This window comes from Aotus nancymaae, unplaced genomic scaffold, assembly GCF_030222135.1.
Source record: "Aotus nancymaae isolate 86718 unplaced genomic scaffold, 86718_ANA_hifiasm-v0.15.2.pri h1tg000049l, whole genome shotgun sequence".
Taxonomy (NCBI): domain Eukaryota; kingdom Metazoa; phylum Chordata; class Mammalia; order Primates; family Aotidae; genus Aotus; species Aotus nancymaae.
Window position 1 is genome coordinate 33904486 of NW_026988463.1, and position 20653 is coordinate 33925138.

Below are 20653 nucleotides of genomic sequence, written 5' to 3' on the forward strand. Positions count from 1 at the left end.
GCAAGGAGGATGCACAGTCTGGGCATCCAGGCCGAGGGGCTATGGGCCCTGTGTCCTGGACGGGCCTCGTGGTTCCCCTCAGAGCCCGGGATGGCCAAGCCAGCCAGGCCTCTGGAGGGGTGCGGGAGGGATGAACAGCCTGTGTGGCAGCCCCTCTGTAGTACAAACAGCCCTGCCTGGCGGGCCGGACTCCCACACACGCCATCTAGAGCCAGCTGGCGCACCCGGACAGGTGTCAGAGGATGTCAGCAGTGACTGTTCTCCTCTTGAAACCAGAAGCCGTGGCCAACCTCAGTGCTGGCCTGTGCAAGGCCCCATTGTCCTTGGGAATGGGGCCCCATCTGCATCTGGACTGGGGGTGCACAGGCCTTCTGGGCCGGGAGGGAGAAACGGGACCCTCTCTGTCCCCAGTCTGACCTGAGCCTGCTATGCTCAGGTGGCATAGCATTTCTATACATTTCTAGGTGGCAGCAGAGTCTCCTCCCTACCCTCCTGGCTCTTGGATGGCAGAGGGGCAGGTTGGCCCCATGTGGAGGGGTGGACCAGGAGAAGGGGGCCATTTTCTTTTAGAGATAGGGTCTTGCTCTGTTGCCCAGGCTGGGGTGATCACGGTTCACTGCAGCCTCAAACTCCTGGGCTTGAGGGGTTCTCCCACCTCAGCCTCCCAAGGTGTTGGGATGATAGGGGTGGCCGTATCCGGCTGATGAAGACTTAGTTAATTAGTGTCTAGAGAGGAGCCCACAGGCCAAGTGAGTCCTGACCACAGGGCTCAGGGTCTGAGGACTTGCAGCCAGGAGGGGGCCAGACACTCCACCGAGAGCAAGACGGTATGGAGCAGGGGGCTGGGTGTCATCCTGTCTTCTGCACAGACACCTCTCAGCCCCTCACTGAGGCAGGGCCAGGGCCAGGGCCTCTCCCATGGTCACCTGGTCTTCATGGCCCATCCTCTTGTGCTTTGCAGCAAATGTCCTCCTTGGTCACGGAGCACATGGCATCTCACGGCACCCGGTTCCTGAGGGGCTGCACCCCCTCCCAAGTCAGGAGGCTCCCGGACGGCCAGCTGCAGGTCACCTGGGAGGACCGCACCACTGGCAAGGAGGGCACAGGCACCTTCAACACTGTCCTGTGGGCTGTAGGTAAGGGTGCGTCGAGCCACACACTATGTCTCTGGTCTCCTCGAGGCACGTGGAGAATCTTCGTCCCACTTCCTGTCACCACTTCCCATGCCTCCCTGAACCTGCTGGTCACCAGGTGGGTTGGCCGCTCCCCACTGTACCTGAAAAGCCACCGTGAAGGCCTGTGGGGTGGCACCCACGCTGGGCTGTGCCCATCTTGCCGTCCCCAGCCCCTCGAGTTTCTGCGTGTCTCCCCACCACCGTGGGACATGCTGGGAAAGTCAGGGACAAGACAGACGGCAGCAGCCAGGTGTCCTCATCAGGGAGCGTCTAGGCAGTCCTGGCCTGCCCTGGCCCTGGGTAGATTGCTTATTAAGGTTTCAGCACATAAATCCTGCACGTCGCCTTCCAGGTTTAAACCTTGGTATATCTTTTTTCTTTAGCATATTAAATGTTTTGCTGTTTCAGGCTTTCAAACTAGGTGTTTTTGTTTTGTTTTGAGACAGGGTGTCTCTCTTGCCCAGGAGGAGTGCAGTGGTGTGATCACAGCTCACTGCAGCCTCGACCTCCCAGGCTCAATCCATCTTCCCATCTCAGCCTTCCAAGTGCTGGGATTACAGGTTTGAGCTACTGCGCCCAGCTCAGCTAATTTGTTGTTTTTAACATAAAAATGATATAGATTTGAAAGCTTGAAGAATTACAGTAACATATATGTAACATAAAATTCATCATCATAAGCATTTTAAAGTTTGTAGTTCGAGGTGTTAAGTACATTCACATTGTACAGTCAGCACGACCACCCATCTCTAGAATTCTCCATTAGCTCCAGACCGAGCTCTGTCTCCATTAAACCCCCTCTCCCCACTGCGCCTGGCACTCACCCTTCCACTGTCTGTCTCGATGGATCTGACTCCTCCAGAGACTTCATGTAGGTAGGATCGTGCAGTTTGTCCTTCGTGACTGGCTCATTTCTCTTAGCACGATGTTTTCAAGCCGAGCCCATGCCGCAGCATCTGTTATCGGGTTACCATTTGTGTGCCCGGTGCCAGCATTTCCTTCCTGTTGAAGGCCGAGCTGTATGTGTGTCCATCATCTGTCAGTGGACACTTAGGTGGCTGTTGTAGATCATGCTGCTGTGTACATGGGTGTGCACAAGCCAGCTGTTTTCAGCATATAAAAATGATGCAGGCTTTTTGAAGTTCTGCCCAGCCTTTCTGTGGCTTTCAGTATTTCCCAGTGGGTCCCTTTGGGCCTAGCAGGTCATCACGTGCCAGGAGTGGCATCTCACAGGCTTTTACAGAAGTCACATTTCGAAGGCTTCCAAAGACACCACCCGTCCAGTGCTGGGCAGTGGCCTGGGCCTTTCCTGGCCTGGCGTGGGCTGGCTGCCACTGGCTAGGCACAGTCTGGTCTCACCTTCTTGCTCTCTGTCAGGTGTGGGTCAGATTTTGTGTGGGGCAGTGGCTGAGCTGGTGTGGGGAGTGTGGACGCGGCTGGGGGAGTGTGGATGCAGGTCTGGGCTGGGCTCTCTGAGGGGGCTGGAAAGGGGGAGCTGGAGCCGACAGGGATCGGCCAGACACCGCCTTGTCCCAGGCCTGCTGCAAAGCTGGGCGCCCCAAGGAGGGCTGCAGGTCCTTGTCAGGGTGGGTGGCGGCACACACAGCGTGCCTGCTCAGGCATCCTACCTGCCTCAGTGCCTGGCCATCTGTTTAGGTTCCTAGTTTTCCCACTTGCCCTGTCAACTTGCATGTTGAAGGCAGGAGCAACCTACTCAGTGTTGTTAGTTCTCCGAGGCCTTTCCATGCTGAGCCTGCTCCGTTGTTCCCTGCGAGAGCCCGAGATCAGAGCCAGGGTTCCTCTCAGATCACCTGGCTCCACCTCCATCAGCCCACCAGGCTCGAGTGGGGCTGGCCAGTTGTTGGTGTTCCCTGAGGGAGGGCTCGCGGAGGCACAAGCTGCGTCACAGGGTGATGCACTTCTGAAGCAGTCACTCAAATGGGAAATCAGAAAGGAAGCCAGCCTCGAGCAGCTGAGCCTTCACTTCCGTGCAGTGGGCACAAGTGCAGAGCTGACGGGCGAGGAGGACCTCCAGCCTCGAGCAGCTGAGCCTTCACTTCCGTGCAGTGGGCACAAGCGCGGAGCTGACGGCCGGGGAGGACCTGAGATGCAGGGCTCTTGGCCCAGAGGTGGTCAGTCAGCAAAAGTAATGCTCTCAGTCACGTTGTAAAAGTAGATTTTAAGTAAGTTTATTATGATAAACACTATGAAGGATTAGGTTACATTTTGGACCCCAAAGGGTACTGATGATTCTCATCATAAATTCTACTTTATTTTTCTTTCAAAATTTATCCTCTTACTATCATTCCTAAATAAACTCCACTCTGAAGGGGAGATGGTGAGTTTCTCCCTCTCACCGGGCCCTAGCTCTCCTCCTCTGTCCGCTGACATCTCCGTTCACCCACGGCATGGGGAGCTCTCGCCATTGAACCGAGGGGCAGCCCTCGGCTGAGACCCTAGGGATGCGGCAGCCCAGCGGGCCAGGGCTGTGTCCCCAGAAAGCCTGGGTGTCAGCCTGGCAGGCAACAAGCAAGGCCCCTCCCTGGTTGGCAGAGCTGCCGTGGCCTGCACGCCCATCCGCCCTTGCTAGGAGTCTGTTTTATTTTTTTGTATTTTCAAAATGAGCATCCCCCAGACAGTCTGCCTGGCGTGATTGATGCTGGGGATGGAAGCTTTTCGCAGTCCTTGGCCTCTGACCCTGCTTCCCGAGGGCGGCCCGGCTTCTGCGCGCCTGCTGGGGGCCGCTCGGGCATGTGCTGACTTCGCTGCTGCTCAGAGCCAGGTTTTGTAAACATTCAGGAGCCGCTTCCCAGGTCAGCAAATGCAAGTGTTTTCTGCTGGTTTGTACAATAAGCCTTTAACCAAGCTTTATTTCTACTTTCAATAAAGGAAGATCCACTCTGGGAGGTTAAAATCAAGCGCCCTAGGGGCTGCACAGCTGGCAATGCCAACATCTCTGACTCTGCTTCCTGTCCCGCATATGGACCTTGTGCGCACGATCTGGGCTCCGACAGTAAGGGAGGATGCCCCCCGTGCCCGGTGTACACACACACAGAAGGGGCTCAGGTGCTCCTGGAGCTCCTGTGTGGGGCTGAGTGCTGGCCTTGCCCGCTGCCTGTGTTCCTGGCACCTGGCCGCAGCTGGCGAGGACCATGGACATAGGCATCGTGAAGTGGGCCCTGCAGTCTGGAAGCCGTGTCGGACCGAGCCCTTCCTCGACGCAGCCTTGATCTCCACGTGGTGGATTAAACACATTAGCAGTTAAAGCAGTTAATTGCTGTGCAGGGGGCCCCTGCTCATTGTTTGTCTCTGAATCACCCGCCCACACCAGGTGTCTCAGATAATAGACTGGGAACTTCAGCGAGGAGGATTTCCTGTCTGCAGATGTGCCGATTACAGCGCTGAGTGAAGACAGTCAGCCAGCACCGCTGCGGGCTCGAATTCGCCCGCCGAGTTAACCAGTTGTGGCCTGAATCCCTGGCTGTCTAGGGGAGCAGAGCCGGGCTGGGCCATCTGAGCAAACACCTCCCAGTGCAGAGGCTTTGAAGTGCTAGCTGAGCTTAGATTTGGTTTTAAAGAGGGACAGACTGTCTCTGTACTGCAGCCTTGGGAAACTGGAAGCCGAGATTGTCATGCGTCCCTTTGGCGTCCCCAGTTCCTCTGGACGGTTCTCTGTCCCTCTCTTGAGAGTAAGATGCTGAAGGCTCTGGTGCATCCCTCCCTGTACCACGGGAGTCCTGCCCATGGCCGGAAGAGCCAGCAGACACAGCAGGGGGCTTGCTGAGCCTGGGGATCTACAGCCAGGCAGCTGCTGTGCCTGAGTGCCAGGGAGGGTGGCCCAGGTCTGCCTGGGGGCCCCATGGTGTGGCAGGTGAGGCGAGACCCAGGGAAGGAATCTGTCTGAATTACAGCCAGTGAAGCCATTTTCTCTTTGGGCTTTCTCTTAGATAACTCAGAGATGTCCACCTGTATGTAAACCAGCATCAGAGCCTGAAATACCACATGCATGGAGTGTGGGAGCTTGGCTTGCCAGCTTCCTCCTGGCACCACGCAGGGGCTGCCTGCACAAGCTGCCTGTGTATAGTCTGCCCCACGTGGCGCCTGGACCATGGCCGGAGAGGCTGGGGTGCCCAGGAGACTATGACAGGGGCCGGCAGTGCCCAGGAGGGGAGCTGTTGCCAGAGTGGACTGCAGGCCAGGGACTGCCTGCTGGCTTGTACGTGGTGGGCAGCCATCTTTACTCAGTTGTGCTCAGCTGATGGCTGCTGCACACCACAGACACCACCACACGAGTCCCTGCGGAATGTCCCTCTGTGGCATGCCAGGCAGCAAGAGAGGGCAGGAAGCAAAAACCAAGCCCCGAGGTTTGGGATGGGTAGGAGCATCCCATGCCTGGTGAGAGGGAAGGGGTGGCTCCTCCCAGATGCCCTTCGTGCTGATGTGGGTGTAGCCGGGGCTTAGGGGCCGAAGTGAGTGTAGATGCTGCCTGACGGCTCACGCCTGTAATCCCAGCACTTTGGGAGGCCGAGGCGGGAGGATCACGAGGTCAGGAGTTCAAGATCATACTGGCCAACATGGTGAAACGCTGTCTCTACTAAAAAATACAAAAATTAGCTGAGCATGGTGGCTCATGCCTGTAATCCCAGCTATTTGGGAGGCTGAGGTAGGAGAATTGCTTGAACAGGGGCCTGGGAGGCGGAGGTTGCAGTGAGCCAAGATTGTGCCACTGCACTCCAGCCTGGGCTACAGAATGAGACTCCATCTCAAGAAAAAAAAAAAAACTTGTTGAAAAGTCTTCTAGAGTTAGGTCAGCACCATTTATACATGTTACCATGTGCCCTCTAATGTCTGCAGGTGCTCCTGGGGCAGCCAATTATGTTATCAATTGTTAAAGGGCCTGGCCCATGGTGGCTCATGTCTATAATCCCAACACTTTGGAACACTGAGGTGGGAGAATCATTTGAGCCCAGAAGTTCAAGACCAGCCTGAGCAACAGAGTGAAATCTCTTTTCAAATAATATTAATAATTGTTAAAGCAATAATGACCACTCACCACAGAGCACGCTCCTTCCTGGGGGTCCTGTGGGCCTGAGCTGGGGGCTGTGCCATACTCCAAGGCTGACCGTGGGGTCTTATGCCTCATAATGCCTGCGGGAAGCTCACCCCCACCCCCAAGGAGCCTCCCTGGGTATGTGACACCCCTGGGACGGCCTGGGGGGGGGTCCCTGGTGGGTGCTGGTAGTCACAGTGAGCAGCCAGCATCAGGTCCCATTGAGGTCCAGGGGCTCACTCATTTATTCAACTAACATGACATCTCGGATGGGACCCGAGGCCAGCGGGCAGGTGCACCCTCTTCCCCACCAGTGGGCTCATAGCTGTGGGTAGGGCCCTGAGGCTCATTGAGAAGGGGCCATTCTGAAAAAAAAAAAAGGATAAATATTTTTTAAAAATACGCTTCAAGAATCTAACTCCAGTTCTAAAGGCATATACTCCTTTGTGCCTGGTCCAAGGTGCCTTGTTGGGGCAAGTGGCAGGCCAGGCCCCGTGAGAGTGGCTGGCTCTGGGGGCCACGTGCCTTATGAGACGGTCGCCAGGTAGCCCACAGGGCCTGTGTGTGAAGCCCTGCCTGCCTCACGTCGCCCACCGACCCTGGAGCCTCCCACGCCCACACCCTTGTTCTCAGGCGCAGTGCTTGGCCCTGGCTGCCGCTGTCTGGATCACAGCCCCTGGCTCACCCTGCTGTTCTCCCACTGGCACTGACCTCTCACCCAGGGCACTGCCTGCTTGCTCTGCTCTGTTGGGAACATGTGTCCCAGGCGGGTGTGAAGTCAGAGGGCATGACTGTTTTCCCGTCACGGATGAGGGAGGTGTGTGATATTGCTTGCGGCTGGCTGTCCCCACGTCCCTGTGTCCACCAGAATAGGTGGGAGTGACCCATGCTTACTGTCTGGGTGGTTTTTGGCCTTCAGCCTTCTCTGGCCCCTCCTTGGTTGGGGCCAGGCTGGCTGGACAAGCATCGTGGCTGCCCTCCATCTCCCTGGCCAATGACAGCAGCTGGTGGGGCTCTCAGTGTGATCAGAGGAGGGCTGCCCTACCTAGCTGCTCCTGGCACTCCCAGGGCCATGCATGGAGAGCCTGGGCTATCCTGCATCCGGGGTGCTGCACTGCTGGGCCTGGGGGTGGAGGCAGCTCCGGGGTGCAGAGGTGCTCAGTGCAGTGCTTCCTGAGAGTCAGTGTCGTGGTCCAGCCACACATCAGAAAGTGAGAACATTCATCTGTACCTGGATTTTGGCAGAAGGACAGACTTTGTTGGGCCCATCAGCCCCAATTCTGAACCAAGTCCAGCGGGCAGCAGTGAGACCCACTTTGCTACCGGCAGAGGCATCTCTGCAGCGGCGGGTTTGCCAGCATGCCAGTCGTTGCCATCTCTGAAGGGATGGTCCCTGGGGCTTGTGGCCACGCGCTGCACCATGGCCGGCAGCTCCTCATTGTCTCATATGTAGTGGGCATAGCCTGCCGTCAAGATGGCTGGTGGGTTTGGCCGTCTCTGGCGCCCACACCGACCACAGCTCTGTTGGCTGAGATGATCCTCTTGGGGGGCAGCTTCACATGAGTCTTTCTGGTCTCTGGGCTAGGAGAGGTGACTGGCTTAGTTCTCAAGGGCTCAGGCCAACTAGTTCAGTCCCAGCGTGTCCTCCAGGCAGCGCTTGATGGTACAGGTGTGGTGCCTGCAGGGCGGACGCTGCCGACGTCCAGCTGGGCCCTCTTGCTGCCGTACACAAACACAAACTGGCCCATGTGGAGGCCGTTGGTGGTGATGGACGGCTCTGTCTGCTGCTTAAACTGGTGTGGATCCCGGAGACCATCTCAGCAGGGGGATGTCCTTCAAGGTGCCCTTGATGTATCTGTGCTGCCCAGCTAAGTCCACAGCAGGCAGGTGCAGGAACCCTCGTGCTTCACGCGCACACGAACACAGAGCTGGCGCCCTTCCTCTGTCCACGAATCCTGTGGCCCATGACTGCTCGTGAGTGCAGCCTGAAGAGCTGTACCTGGAATTTTAATGCCCTTGCTGTTTGCAGAAAATATGCCAGAGTGTCATGTATCCATTACGTAATAAGCTGTTTCAAAGCAGGAGTATGGTGAAGATGCCTGTGAATGCACAAGAAAAGGCAGGAACTGGCAATTTACGAAAGAGGAAATACGGTTCATAAACACTTGGCCAAAAATTACTTCATCTTACTAGTCATCAAAGAAGTGCAAATTAAAGCAGCATGACAGAGAGCGCTGTGCACCGCCTCCCCCAGGAAGGAACAGAGTCTAGGGAGTGCCCTGTGCTGGGAAGCCCCGACTCAGCTGGCTGCCCTTCCTCTGAGGATCTGCCCAGGAACTCAGCTGACACATGGCAAGCCGGTGCCCCAGGTCTCCGTCCTGGTAGTGTCTAGGAGGCAGAGACTTGAGGGCCACCAGATGTCCCACTCCAGGAGAGGCCATTCAGCAGCACTTGGCAAACACTGCACAGGGCACTTGAGAGCGAAGGCTGCAAGGACAGAGCCCCAAGGAGCACAGAGCCCCATGAGGAGGCCTGCAGTGGGCGGCAGCACAGCTGGGAAAGCTCTGAGCACAGCACGCAGGGCGACAGGCACTGGTGCAGGCGGCCCTCTTTTCCCAAATTGCCCGAGAGGTGCGCCTTTATCCTGGCGTAGGAGGGAATTGGTTGGGAGCTGACTGGGCACAGCTGCTAGCATCCTGCTGCTCACACCATTCGGACCCCTCTGGGTTCCCACCACCCTCCTGCAGGGCTCCAGGCCTGAGCCACTGGGGCCGAGGACACCAGACTGGCTGCCCAGCACAGCAGGGAGACCTGGCCCTGCTCTGAGTATAAAGGAACAGCATTCCAGGGTTTACCCTGTCCACTGCCCAGTCCTTTGCTCAGCAAGGCCCATGGTGGGGCTCAGGGCCTGCTGTCCTGCCATCAAGGCTGGCCACAGCTGGGGACGTGGCCCCACCCAAGTGAAGCCCGCCTCTTCCCTGCACCCACTCCCCAGGCAGGTCCCACTGGCCCAGCTTCTAAGCCCACTGTGTCCTTGACTGCCCTCCTCAGGGCCAAGTGTGACGCCTGCCGCAGGCCAGTCACTCTTCCTTTGTTGTTCATTCCTGAAGGGGCGTGTCTGTGCCGCGCAGCCCACTCCCTGCTGGCCATCCAGCCTGTCCAGCTGTCACTTGCTTTTCACATTAGTGGCTCCCTCACATTTCCCACCAACTTCCCAGAAGCATCCACACAGCATGTGCAGAAAAGTCCTGGCTTTGGATCAGCCACTAGTTCCATACCTCTATTATCTCTTGTGACTACTTTTTTTTTTTTTTTTTTTGAGGCAGAGTTTCGCTCTTGTTACCCAGGCTAGAGTGCAGTGGCACGATCTCGGCTCACCGCAACCTCCGCCTCCTGGGTTCAGGCAATTCTCCTGCCTCAGCCTCCTGAGTAGCTGGGATTACAGGCACGTGCCACCATGCCCAGCTAATTTTTGTATTTTTAGTAGAGACGGGGTTTCACCATGTTGACCAGGATGGTCTCGATCTCTTGACCTCATGATCCACCCACCTCGGCCTCCCAAAGTGCTGGGATTATAGGCATGAGCCACCACGCCTGGCCTCTTGTGACTACTTTTAAGTTTATCTTTATTTCCTTTGGGGCCTGGGGACAGGGCGTGGTCAGCACCTGCCAGGTCTGTAGTTGCCATAGTTACCATGAGGAACATGATGAGTGCTCTTGGCTTCCCAGGGCCAGCCAGGCAGGCGTGCACAGGGGAGTGTGGGTCTAGCGTCCGATGTTTTGTTTCCTCACGGAGCAACACCAGGCAGTGCTGGGCCTGGTGGTCTGGACGCCAGGTTGGGAAGGGACCAGAGATCTGAGCATGAGCCCCCTGCCTGCAGGGACTTCAGCCCCTCCTTCATGCTCCAGCCCTGCCTATGGGCCCCAACTCCTTCCTCTGATGTGGGCTAGCATCCCCTGTGTCTGGGCCAATCCCCAACTGGTGCCAGCCCGCCTGGCACCCAATTCCTGCGACCGAGCAGAGCATGGAGGCTGGAGCCGGCCTCCCGCGAGCCGGCTTAACCAAGTTTGTATGTTTTGACTCACGCCCTGGGACGGCAGCTGGAGACTTAAGGGTTCCCTTTCACGGGGCCTTCAGCTTCCAGATGCTTAGGTGGGCGCCACCCGCATACCGGCCAGCAGCTGGTTTGTCCCAGCCACAATGAGCAGGGGAGCTAGGCCTAGGCCTTTGACGCCAAATCGCCTTTGCCATCGAGGGATCATCCTGAGCCTCTGGAAGCTGAGAGCAGCCAGGTTGGGAGGGAGAAGCCGCTGTGGCTGCCCGCCAGCCTGGCAAAACCACACCTGTCTGAGTTAGGGGAGAAAGGGACCTCTGCTGGCCACTCGGCTGTGACGAGGCCCACGTGCTGCCCTTCCTCCGGGCCCCAGGCTGTGTGGAGACTGGCAGGGGACAGCTGTGCTGATAACCCCTGGACTGGCCATCCCCTGCCCCTATTGGCCTTTGCACCCAAGAGCAGGATCAGCTGAGCCAGCGGCCCCCCAGAATGGGCATGGTGTAGTTTGGATCTTGCCCCTTAGCCCAGCTCCCCTTGCCCTGAGGTCTCTAGGCTGGGGCTGTGTGCCAGGCACGGGGGCTGCAGCACGGAGCAGAGGGGAGACCTGGCTGCTGGCCCTGCTCACTCGGCCCTCTACTAGCGGGTTGGGAAGCTTCCTTTCCCCTAATGCGGAGAGACCTTCAGGCCCTACCTGGGCAGAGGACCAGACCCCAGGACCTGCGCATTGACTGGGGTATAGTCCCAGGTACCGCCGGCTCCTCTTCAGCCTGTCCAGACAGGGAGGAGGCCATTGGGAGCCAGCAGGTGTCCCTTGGAGGAGGCCCTGCTGGACTCTCGAGGCCTGAGAGCTGGTGGGTTTCACTGCCTGGTGGTGTCAGGCTGCAGTGCTGCGGAGAGATGCAGGGATGCCAGCCAGGCCAGGTGCCAACAGCTCCCCACAAAGGGCTGGTTTCTCCAGATGAAGTTAGTACCAGGGCCTTTGGCACTATGCTGGTGCCCTGCAGCAGGGCCTGAGGCCTGGGCACGTGGAAAGTTCTGGGGTCCTGTGGTCAGCGCTCTGAGGTCAGGAAGCCCCAGCATCAGCAAGTGCCTCTTCCTTTCCCACATGCCAGGATCCAGTGTGAGGCCGACTCCAGTTTCCTCAGGTGGCATTCCCTCCGTCCCTCCTGGGCTGGCTGTCATCTGACCAGTGTCCGTCTCAGACCTGCCTGCCGTCTCCTGCAGAGGCCAGTTTCATGTTTGACCAGTTCTAAATGGCCATTCTTTTTTTTGAGACAGAGTCTCACTCTGTTGCCCAGGCTGGACTGCAGTAGTGTGATCTCAGGTCACTGCAACCTGCACCTTCCGGGTTCAAGTGATTCTCATGCCTCAGGCTCCCAAGTAGTTGGGACTACAGGTAACCACTACCACTCCCAGCTAATTTTTGTATTTTTAGTAGAGACAGGGTTTCTTTCTTTGTTTTTTGTTTTTTGTTTTGAGACAGATGAGTCTTTGTCTCCTAGGCTGGAGTGCAGTGGCACAATCTCAGCTCACTGCAACCTCCACCATCTGGGTTCAAGCAGTTCTCTTGCCTCAGCCTCCTTAGCAGCTGGGACTACAGGTGTGTGCCACCATGCCTGGCTAATTTTTGTATTTTTAGTAGAGACAGGGTTTCACCATGTTGGCCAGGATGGTCTCGATCTCTTGACCTCATGATGCACCTGCCTCGGCCTCCCTAAGGGTTGGGATTACGGGCATGAGCCACCGTGCTCGGCTGTGGTTTCTTTTCTTTTCTTTTCTTTTCTTTTTTTTGAGACAGTTTTGTTCTTGTCACCCAGGCTGGAGCGCAGTGGCACAATCTCGGCTCACTGCAACCTCTGCCTCCTGGATTCAAGCAATTCAGCCTACCGAGTAGCTGGGACTAATAGGCGTGCATCACTATACCCGTATTTTTAGTAGAGATGGAGTTTCACCGTGTTGGCCAGGCTGGTCTCAAACTCTAGACCTCAGGTGATCCACCTGTGTCGGCCACCCAAAGTGCTGGGATTACAGGAGTGAGCCATTGCACCCGGCCAAGACAGGGTTTCATCATGTTGGCCAGGCTGGTCTCAAACTCCTGACCTCAGGTGATCCGCCCGCCTTGTCCTCCCACAGTGCTGGAATTACAGGTGTGAGCCGCTGCTCCAGATCTCTAAGCGGACATTCTGAGAAATAGTTTAAATAAAGGGCTTTAGGTCAAAGCCGCTGTACCTTTCAACCCCCTCCCTGTTTTCTCCAGGTCGAGCTCCAGACACCAGAAGTCTGAATTTGGAGAAGGCTGGGGTAGACACTAGTCCCAACACTCAGAAGATCCTGGTGGACTCCCGGGAAGCCACCTCTGTGCCCCACATCTATGCCATTGGCGACGTGGTGGAGGTATGGACTGGGACCAGGGCCCCTGCCCCCTGCCCGCCTGCCATCCCTGCTCGCTGGGCTCCAGCTGCTCCTGTCCCTCGAGAGAGAAACAGCGATTTCTCTGATCACAGAGGCTCTGGGCCGAACCTCAGGCCAGCCTGTGTGGAGTTCTGGGGTGACCTGGACGTGGGCCTCGGCTCTCTGCCTTGCCTTTCCTCTCTGTGGTGGGGTGTGCGTGGCCTCAAGACAGCTGCAGGCACTGACAGCAGATGCCTGCTGGGAACCGGGTGTGGGGCAGCTCTACACACCGGCCCCCTCCGCTGGCAGATAGGCTGGAGGCATAGGCTTAGAGATGCCGCCGCTGGACGCGGCCTTGGGGCTGTCCTATCCCCACAGGGTTGAGCAAGGTCAAGTTCAAGCCCACCTAGCCCCCGTCCTGTCCACCTCAGTACCCTCTGGCCTATCTCTCTGGGTGTCATGTGGGGGCAGGTTCTCTGCACTCAGCCGCTGCTGTGGAGTGGAGACCAGCACCAGCCTTTCCTGGGTGGGGGCTCTGGAGCCCACCCTACCCACAGCCCCAGTAAGGTACCTGGGTGGTCAGTGTCGGGAGGCTGCACACTGGCAGCCTCAGGAGTGCTCGGCCTGTCCTGTATGTGTCCAGTGCCTGCTTCTGAGGGTGGCTCTGGAGGGTCTCTGAGAGCTTCTCTGTGGTGAGAACTTTGGTGTCAGCGTCCTGGGGCTGCAGTACTAAGTCACTACACACGGGTGGCCCAGAACAGCAGACATGGATTCTCTCATGTTTGGGGACAGTCGTCTGAAATCAAAGTGTCAGCTGGGGCTGGGGTGGTGGCTCACGCCTGTAATCCCAGCTCTTTGGGAGGCCGAGGCAGGCAGATTACTTGAGGTCAGGAGTTCAAGACCAGCCTAGCCAACATGGTGAAACTCTGTCTCTACTAAAAAAATTACAAAAGGTAGCCAGGCATGGTGGCCCATGCCTATAATCCTAGCTACCTGGGAGGCTGAGGCAGGAGAATCTTCTGAACCCGATAGGAGGGAGGAGGAAGGTGGAGGTTACCGTGAGCCAAGTCTGTGCCACTGCACTCCAGCCTGGGAAACAAAGTGAGACTCCATCTCAAAAAAAAAAAAAAAAAGAAAGAAAAGCTGTCATCTGGGCGAGGCTCCCTCAGATGCCTCTGGGGTAGGACGCGCCAGGCGTCCCTGGGTTGTGGCTGTATCACTGCGATCTCTCCCGAGTGTGCTTCTGCGCCCTCATTTGTCTCTCACAGTTTCTCTGTCACTGGATTTAGGGTCCACCCTGACCCAGGATGACTTCTTCTCCATCCTTACCTTAATTATATCTGCAAAGATCTTATTTCCAAATAAGATCACACTCTGAGGCTCCAGGCAGACCCTGCAGGGTCCTGTAGGGCACATCTAGCCAGCCCGATTGCGTGCACAGAGCACGTGGCTCTGTATGCCTCGACCACCCCGCAGCCCCAGCTGCTTAGCCAAGCGGTTCAGCTGCTCGGTGTGATTTCTGCAAGCTCAGCTTCCCCGTGGACCATGCAGGTGCAGTGGTCTCTGATCGCAGGGTCTGTTGCATCCTGTGGGCACTGCAGCCTGAGACAGTGCCATGTGCATCTCTGTGCACAGCAGGAAGCCTCCCTTCTGTCTGGGAATCCAAGTCTTCCCTGTGCAAGTATGTAGCTCCCAGGCTCCGGGGGCCCCCGTGTCGGAAACTGTAACATTTCAAACTGTTTTGCCAGAAATGCATGGCACACACAAAGGCATTCTTTATTTAAAAACTAAATCTACTCTGTCAGAAAGGTCATTGTGAGCAGTCCAAAGAGTTAACACCCAACCAGTGGTCCCTTGAGTGGCTGGGAAGAGCCTGTGGGCGGGGCAGGGGCTATTGTTTAATGAGATGTTGTGTGCTGCGGGCCGCCGGGCTGTTTCCGCAGTTAGTCAGGCCTGCTGGAATGTGGAGGCTGCACTCTGAGTCTATCTCCACGGATCTCTGTGCATTTCTGGAATGCCAAACAACATCTGCATTTCCTGCTGCCAAGCTGATTGGCAGCCTATCCCGGAGGATGGCGCTGGAACCCCCAAGGCCGGGCGCACCCTAGGACGAGGGATCTCCAGAACAGCAGCGTTCTGATTTGGATTTGTTATGGACTGTGAAGCACAAGTCGAGCTTCATGTCAGGAGCACGTGGAATGCTTTGGGGTCCTGTTTTAGCCGGGATTCCAGTAAATGCAAATGGTAGCAGGGGCTCTTTTGAGCCTGGTGATGGGGCAGCCCTCCGAGTCAACAACATGTAGAAGGGGTTTGGAGAGAAGGCTTGAGCGTGTGGGGTCGGCATGGCCAGCCTCATCAGCAGGCCAGACTCCTCTCCTAGGGCAGCAAACAGGAGAATGAGCAACCCAACAGGGCCCTGGGATGCCCCGCAGGAAGACGAGCTCCGGGGGAAGGCTTTACGTCACCACACTCAGTGCCAGACAGTGTTTGGGGATTTTTCTAAAGGGAGATGCCCACTTGGAGGGCAAAGGGTGGTGGCACGGGGGCTGCCCATACCCGCAGACATGGTGCCGACGTGGCCCCCTGTGCCTTTCCCTAGGGGCGGCCTGAGCTGACGCCCACAGCTGTCATGGCTGGGAGGCTCCTGGCACAGCGGCTCTTCGGCGGGTCCTCAGATCTGATGGACTATGACAAAGTGAGTTCTCTAGCGGGACGTCGTCTGCAGCCAGGAGAGGCTGAGTCTGAGGCTAGCTCTTCCGGGGTGAGCGGCCTTTGTGCGCTGTGTGTCTGCATGTAGGTGTGGCATGTGTGTGGGTGCGCTTATGTGAGTGTGTAGTGCACATGTGTGTGTGTGTGCAAGGGTGCGTGTGGGGCTTAGTTCTCAGTGTGACGCAGGTGCAGGCTGGTGGGCTATGCTTGTAGCCCGCTCTGGGTGCGTTTGGGCCTGGCCTGCAGTCACTGCTCTTAGTGTCGCATGCAGTGGGGACCTTTGATTTTGGGGCCCAGAGGCCTTCCCTGACTCCAGACCTGCTTTCAGGTTCCCACGACTGTCTTCACCCCACTGGAGTACGGCTGCGTGGGGCTGTCCGAGGAGGAGGCAGTGTCTCGCCACGGGCAGGAGCGTGTTGAGGTGAGGCCTGGGAGCGGCGCAGCTGAGGACAGTGGTGATTCTGAGACCTCCCTCCACGCCCTGGGCTGAGGCCTTGTGAGCAGGGCACCAGGGTATCTCCTTTCCAGGGGCCCTGAGCGGTGGCCATCTGTAGCGGGAGGGGACACATTGGGGGCAGCCTTGGAAGTGGGGGTGCCTGGGCTCTGGCAGCCTTGGGGTGACTGAGCTTAGGTGCCTCTGGTCTCAGTGATCCCTGCCACCACATGTCACAGCAGCAAGGGCAAGGCCCTTGGCTGCCTTGTTCTGAGGGCGAGGACAGACTCTGTGGCCCAGAAGCCCCCAGCCCCTCCCCAGTCATGCTGCAGGGGTGCCCAGCACCAGCAGGGTCCTCACCATGGTGCCACCCGCTCCCCTTACTGAGGTCAGCTGAGCTCCGGCCCCACTCCAGCACACAGCTGCTTGTCCCTGAAAGCACCAGGGCCCCGAAGGCGCCTCTGTGCTGTGCCTACCTCACAGGGGCATGAATCTCACTTAGCCCAGAAAGGCTTCTCCCAGGGGCCTCTGACCTCTGCTCCTGCCCTCACCTCCCCCACCACCCTGTACCTCGTCTTCCTGGGACTGCCCAGGGTTTCTGCCAGGCGAGAGCCCCCAGCCCCAGCATCCAGACACCCATCCTCTTCCAGCTTCTTCCAGGCTCCGGCACTCACCCTGGAGGAAAGGGGTTTTCATCGAGCAAGGCTGCTTTTGGGGTCTACTCTGGCAGGCAGCTGTGGCCCCGGGGTGGCCTGGAGGGATGTGGGGGCTCTGAAGCCCTCTGGGGCCTGGGAGCTGGAAGCCTTTGGCACGGGTTTCATCTTGCTGCTGCGGCAGCTTACAGGCGCCCAGAGAAACCGGAGCCTGCGGCCTGGGCAGTGGGGCCTGGGGCAGTTGGGGATGAGTCACTGGGCTCCGGGCTGGCCCCTTCCCCCTGCATCCCAGTCCTCTCCATCAGCTGGACGGGCCTGACAGGCCAGCCTTCCCCGAGGCACTTTATTTGCTATTTTTGTTTGATTCATCACAAGTGCGCTGGGACATGTGTTCCTGGCATTTTATAATGTTGTTTTATGCTTCACGATGTTGAATGGCCAAATATCCTTTGTTTGTTTTCTTTTCAATTCTGTCTCAGTTAGAACAATATTCTCTGAAGTTCCATTAATTAATAATGGCTGTGCAGCACATGTGAGGGCCCCGCTCATTTTTTACTTAGCCGCAGCCCCGGACACGCTGTCGAACCCTTCGAGGGTGCTGAAAGCCTTTGTCCGACAGCTCTGGCTCCGGTGTGGCCATAGCGGCCTTGCTCCAGTGAGGGCCAAGGGAGCACCAGGGTGCCCAAGGGAGCCTGGTGGCCAACTGCTCACCCGTTCCTGCCTCCACCGTGTGTGCTGTGCCTAGCCTGGGTGCTTGGGTTGCCTGATGCCTGCTCTGCTACTGTGGTCTCTTGAGGGTCCCAGGCCTGGGTGGGAGAGGGTCTGTCCGGCACAGCATGGCTGCAGCCACTGGCTGCCTACACGTGACATGGTCGCACATGCCCTGTGGTCAGCCAAACCAAGTCCTCATCCCAGACCAGACCTTCAGGCCAGATGGCTGGTTCCTGCCTGCCATGGCCTGGCCTTGCCCATGCAGCCTGTGGAAGCTGCAGGTGCCACGGGGCTTGTGTGTCCCAGCACTGACCCTGGGTTTGTATCCTGTCCCCAGGTCTATCACGCCCATTATAAACCACTGGAGTTCACAGTGCCTGGGCGGGATGCATCCCAGTGTTACGTAAAGGTGAGCATCCCTGTGGCTCAGGGCTGGGTGCTGAGGGCAAGAGGGAGGGTGGGAAAGGTAGGGTGAACACCTGAGGGCTGGCCCCTCAGGCAGGATGCAGGGTGGACGCTTTTGACCCCGTCCCCTCCCGGGCTGGCAGCTGAAATGTTCGGCTTTCAGATGGTGTGCCTGAGGGAGCCCCCGCAGCTAGTGCTGGGCCTGCACTTCCTCGGCCCCAACGCAGGCGAAGTTACTCAAGGATTTGCTCTGGGGATCAAGTAAGTCCCGAGGAACTCAGCCCAATTCGATGGCAGCCCGGGTATCCAGCGCTGGCAGTGATGCAATGGACAGCTGCTGACTCTCTGGCTGGGTTTATGTGGCCTTTGCGGGTCTGCAATAGATGCCTCAGGCCTTCCTTAGACAGAGCGGGTTCAGGGGGACCAGAGGCAGCTTTGCCCCAGCCAGACGCTGTTGAGCTAGAGCTGGGTGTCTGCTGTGGCCCGAGGTTGCTGCTGGGGCCCTCGCCCACCTAGCCAAGCACTCATGCTGCCACGAGCAGGGTGCCGGTGCCTGGAGAGCCACCCCAGGGCTGTTGCGTGTCTTCTGGAGCTGGGGCCATTGCCTGGGTCTTGGGCTCAGGCTGTGTGTTTTCGGGGTCCCAGGGTTGAAGGAAGCTGTGGCAAAGGCTGTGGGTGGGTTGACAGGGGCAGTTGGAGGTTGGGACACTGTTCATGGCCTGAGAGGGGCGGCTGACTGGATGTGGGGCCTAGGGGTGGTGTGGTGAGGCCAGGATGAGCTGTCTGTGGGTAAAGCAGAGAGCAGAGGCCTAAGGCGGGACTGTGTCTGGGGGCAGGGGATGGAACAGCAGGAAGCCAGGCCAGGGCAAGCCAGGGCGTGGCTGGATGGGAGGTGGACTGGGTGAGTACTGGGTATCTGCTGGGAGGGAGGTGGATGGCTCCCACAGGTATGGGCAGGGGTCCTGGCTGCTGGCTGGGGGGTCAGGGAACAGTGAGGAGACCGGCGGATTCTGAGGCCCTCCTCTTCCCAGGGACAGGATGCTGTGGACCCCCTTCCCTGTGCTGACCCCCACCTGCCTCCCCCATCCCCTGTGTGCAGGTGTGGGGCCTCCTATGTGCAGGTGATGCAGACCGTGGGTATCCATCCCACGTGCTCCGAGGAGATAGTCAAGCTGCGCATCTCCAAGCGCTCAGGCCTGGACCCCACAGTGACAGGCTGCTGAGGGTAAGCGCCATCCCTGCAGGCCAGGGCACACGGTGTGCCACCACCAGCTCCTCAGAGGCCAGACCCAGGTAAGCAGGTGGGGCCAGTTCTGTGTGTGAGGGCAGGGCACGTGGCAGGGGTGCAGGAGCCCTGGTCATGGGCTCCCTCCAGGTGTGCAGCAAGGCTGCACCTGCCACGCCACGAGGAACAGGGGTGCTCCGTCCTGTAACCAGGTCACAGCGGTGACAGGCAGGAGGGGAAGACCCCAAGGGCCCAAACCTCCCCGGGGGCCACCAGACCCTGACCTGGCCGCAGCTGCTCCCCACATGCAGGAGGTGTCGAGAAACGGGGCTCATCCTTAGCGGCCTGTCCCAGGTGGACGCTGGTGGGGAAGGTGTCCCAGGCAGGCTAAGGTTGGGCATCTCAAGTTGCTGCTCCACAGGGGGCTGCTGTCAGGAAGCCGGCCTCCCCCACCCCGGCCTGGCTCCTGTAGAGCTCGGTGCCAGCTCGTTTCCCTGTTGCCCAGAAGGCGGAGATGCTGCCCGATGATGGCAACCCTGCCCGGCCTGCCCCACACATCTGGTTCTGTTCCAGCGCTGCAGAGCCAGGCTGGCCGGGGGCATGTTGTTCATCGTGATCTCTTCCGAGGAGGAAGAAACTGGCGAGAGCTCTCAGTGTCTGCTCCAGGGTTGCCTGTGCCAGAGCCCTCGCCTCTTGGTCTGACAGTGCATCCTTCAGCCCGGGCTGCAGGGCAGGGGCCAGGGCGGGGTGGGTCCTCAGCCTGTGCCATCCAGCCTACCTGGGGCACCCCCACGGCGGTCAGCCTGTGCCAGGGTTGGGGGTGTTTGGATACCCTCTCTCCTCTGGGGCTGAGGTAGAGACCAGGCAGAGCAGTGGGCTCCCCCAAGATGCCTGTGGGCAGGCTCCGGGGTCCGCATGGCACTGAGGGGCTCTGGGGAGACCTCTCTGGGGCTACCTGGGAACTCCTGCTTCACTGGGCCCCCCCCACACACACACAGAGCAGGGCCGCCCTTGATAGGGATAAACAAAGGGCGTCCTGAGGAAACTCTTATCAGGACATTTCACCTCCCAGAGCTGTTTTGTTAGGAGCCTGCTATAAATTTTTATCATTTCAAAATATTTTTGTAGTGCTGCATCACTCCCTGTGACGCATCGCCCTGGGGTGGGGCACTCTGCAGGGTGTTTCTCACTCATCCCTCCCTTGGAGGTCCCTGGGTGTGGCAGTGGGAGATGTGGCCAGGCTGACTCGAGGGGTGGGTGGCTGCCCTGTGCTGACCCTCCTGTTGTTGGCAGGACGGCTGCAGGCCAGGCTTGGGGGGCCTCACCCCTCTCCTGAATCGCCTGGGCGTGGAGATGGTCGGCGTGGAGTGCAAGTGCTGGACAGGTGGGCTGTGTGCCCTGCAGGGATGGCTCGGGGGCTGTCCACCTCATACCTGCACCTCTCAGCCTCTCCTACCTGGCACCCCCCCAGGCTCCTGGTGCCAGATGATGACGATCTGGGTGGAAACCCATCCTGTGGGCACCCACGTCCGAGCCTACTGGCATTTCTGCAATCAAATAAAGAGGGTGCTTTTTCTGAAGTGTGCTTTGCCTGTTATGTCCCTGATGGGCCCCCAGGATGGCCCAGGCAGCTGGGGTCTGGCCAGGCCACCAGGCCTCTCTTCAACCATGAGTCGCTTCCATTAAGGGCAGCCCAGGGTCCGCTGGGGCCCCTCGAAGCCCCGAGCACGATTCCAAGCAGCCCTGGGCAGAAGGGAGCAGCCTTGCAGTGCTGGGGGCCCCACCTAGGCAGGAGACGGGGGGACCCCACTGAGGCAGGAGGCAGAGCCGCCCCACCTGCCCCACAGCT

General features: G+C 58.5%; 1 protein-coding gene and 1 pseudogene across 6 annotated transcripts in view; both read left to right on the top strand.

Annotated features, from left to right (window-relative positions):
• TXNRD2 (thioredoxin reductase 2) overlaps positions 1 to 20402 on the top strand; it is a 55757-nt gene extending 35355 nt beyond the window's left edge. For 2 of the 6 annotated variants that reach the window (XM_064362829.1, XM_064362830.1), the window contains exons 11-18: positions 962 to 1136; positions 12535 to 12671; positions 15268 to 15363; positions 15706 to 15798; positions 17512 to 17583; positions 17743 to 17840; positions 18679 to 18872; positions 20098 to 20402. In XM_064362829.1, the coding sequence (XP_064218899.1) occupies positions 962 to 1136; positions 12535 to 12671; positions 15268 to 15363; positions 15706 to 15798; positions 17512 to 17583; positions 17743 to 17840; positions 18679 to 18802 (795 nt within the window). In that variant the 3' untranslated portion in view covers positions 18803 to 18872; positions 20098 to 20402. Of the gene's footprint in view, positions 1 to 961; positions 1137 to 12534; positions 12672 to 15267; positions 15430 to 15705; positions 15799 to 17511; positions 17584 to 17742; positions 17841 to 18678; positions 18873 to 20097 lie in introns of all 6 variants that reach the window. The other 4 variants (XM_064362826.1, XM_012454186.2, XM_064362827.1 and 1 more) reach the window with 3 other exon arrangements.
• On the top strand, positions 2863 to 3932 carry LOC135269124 (uncharacterized; annotated as a pseudogene).
• Positions 20403 to 20653: the final 251 nt, after the last annotated feature.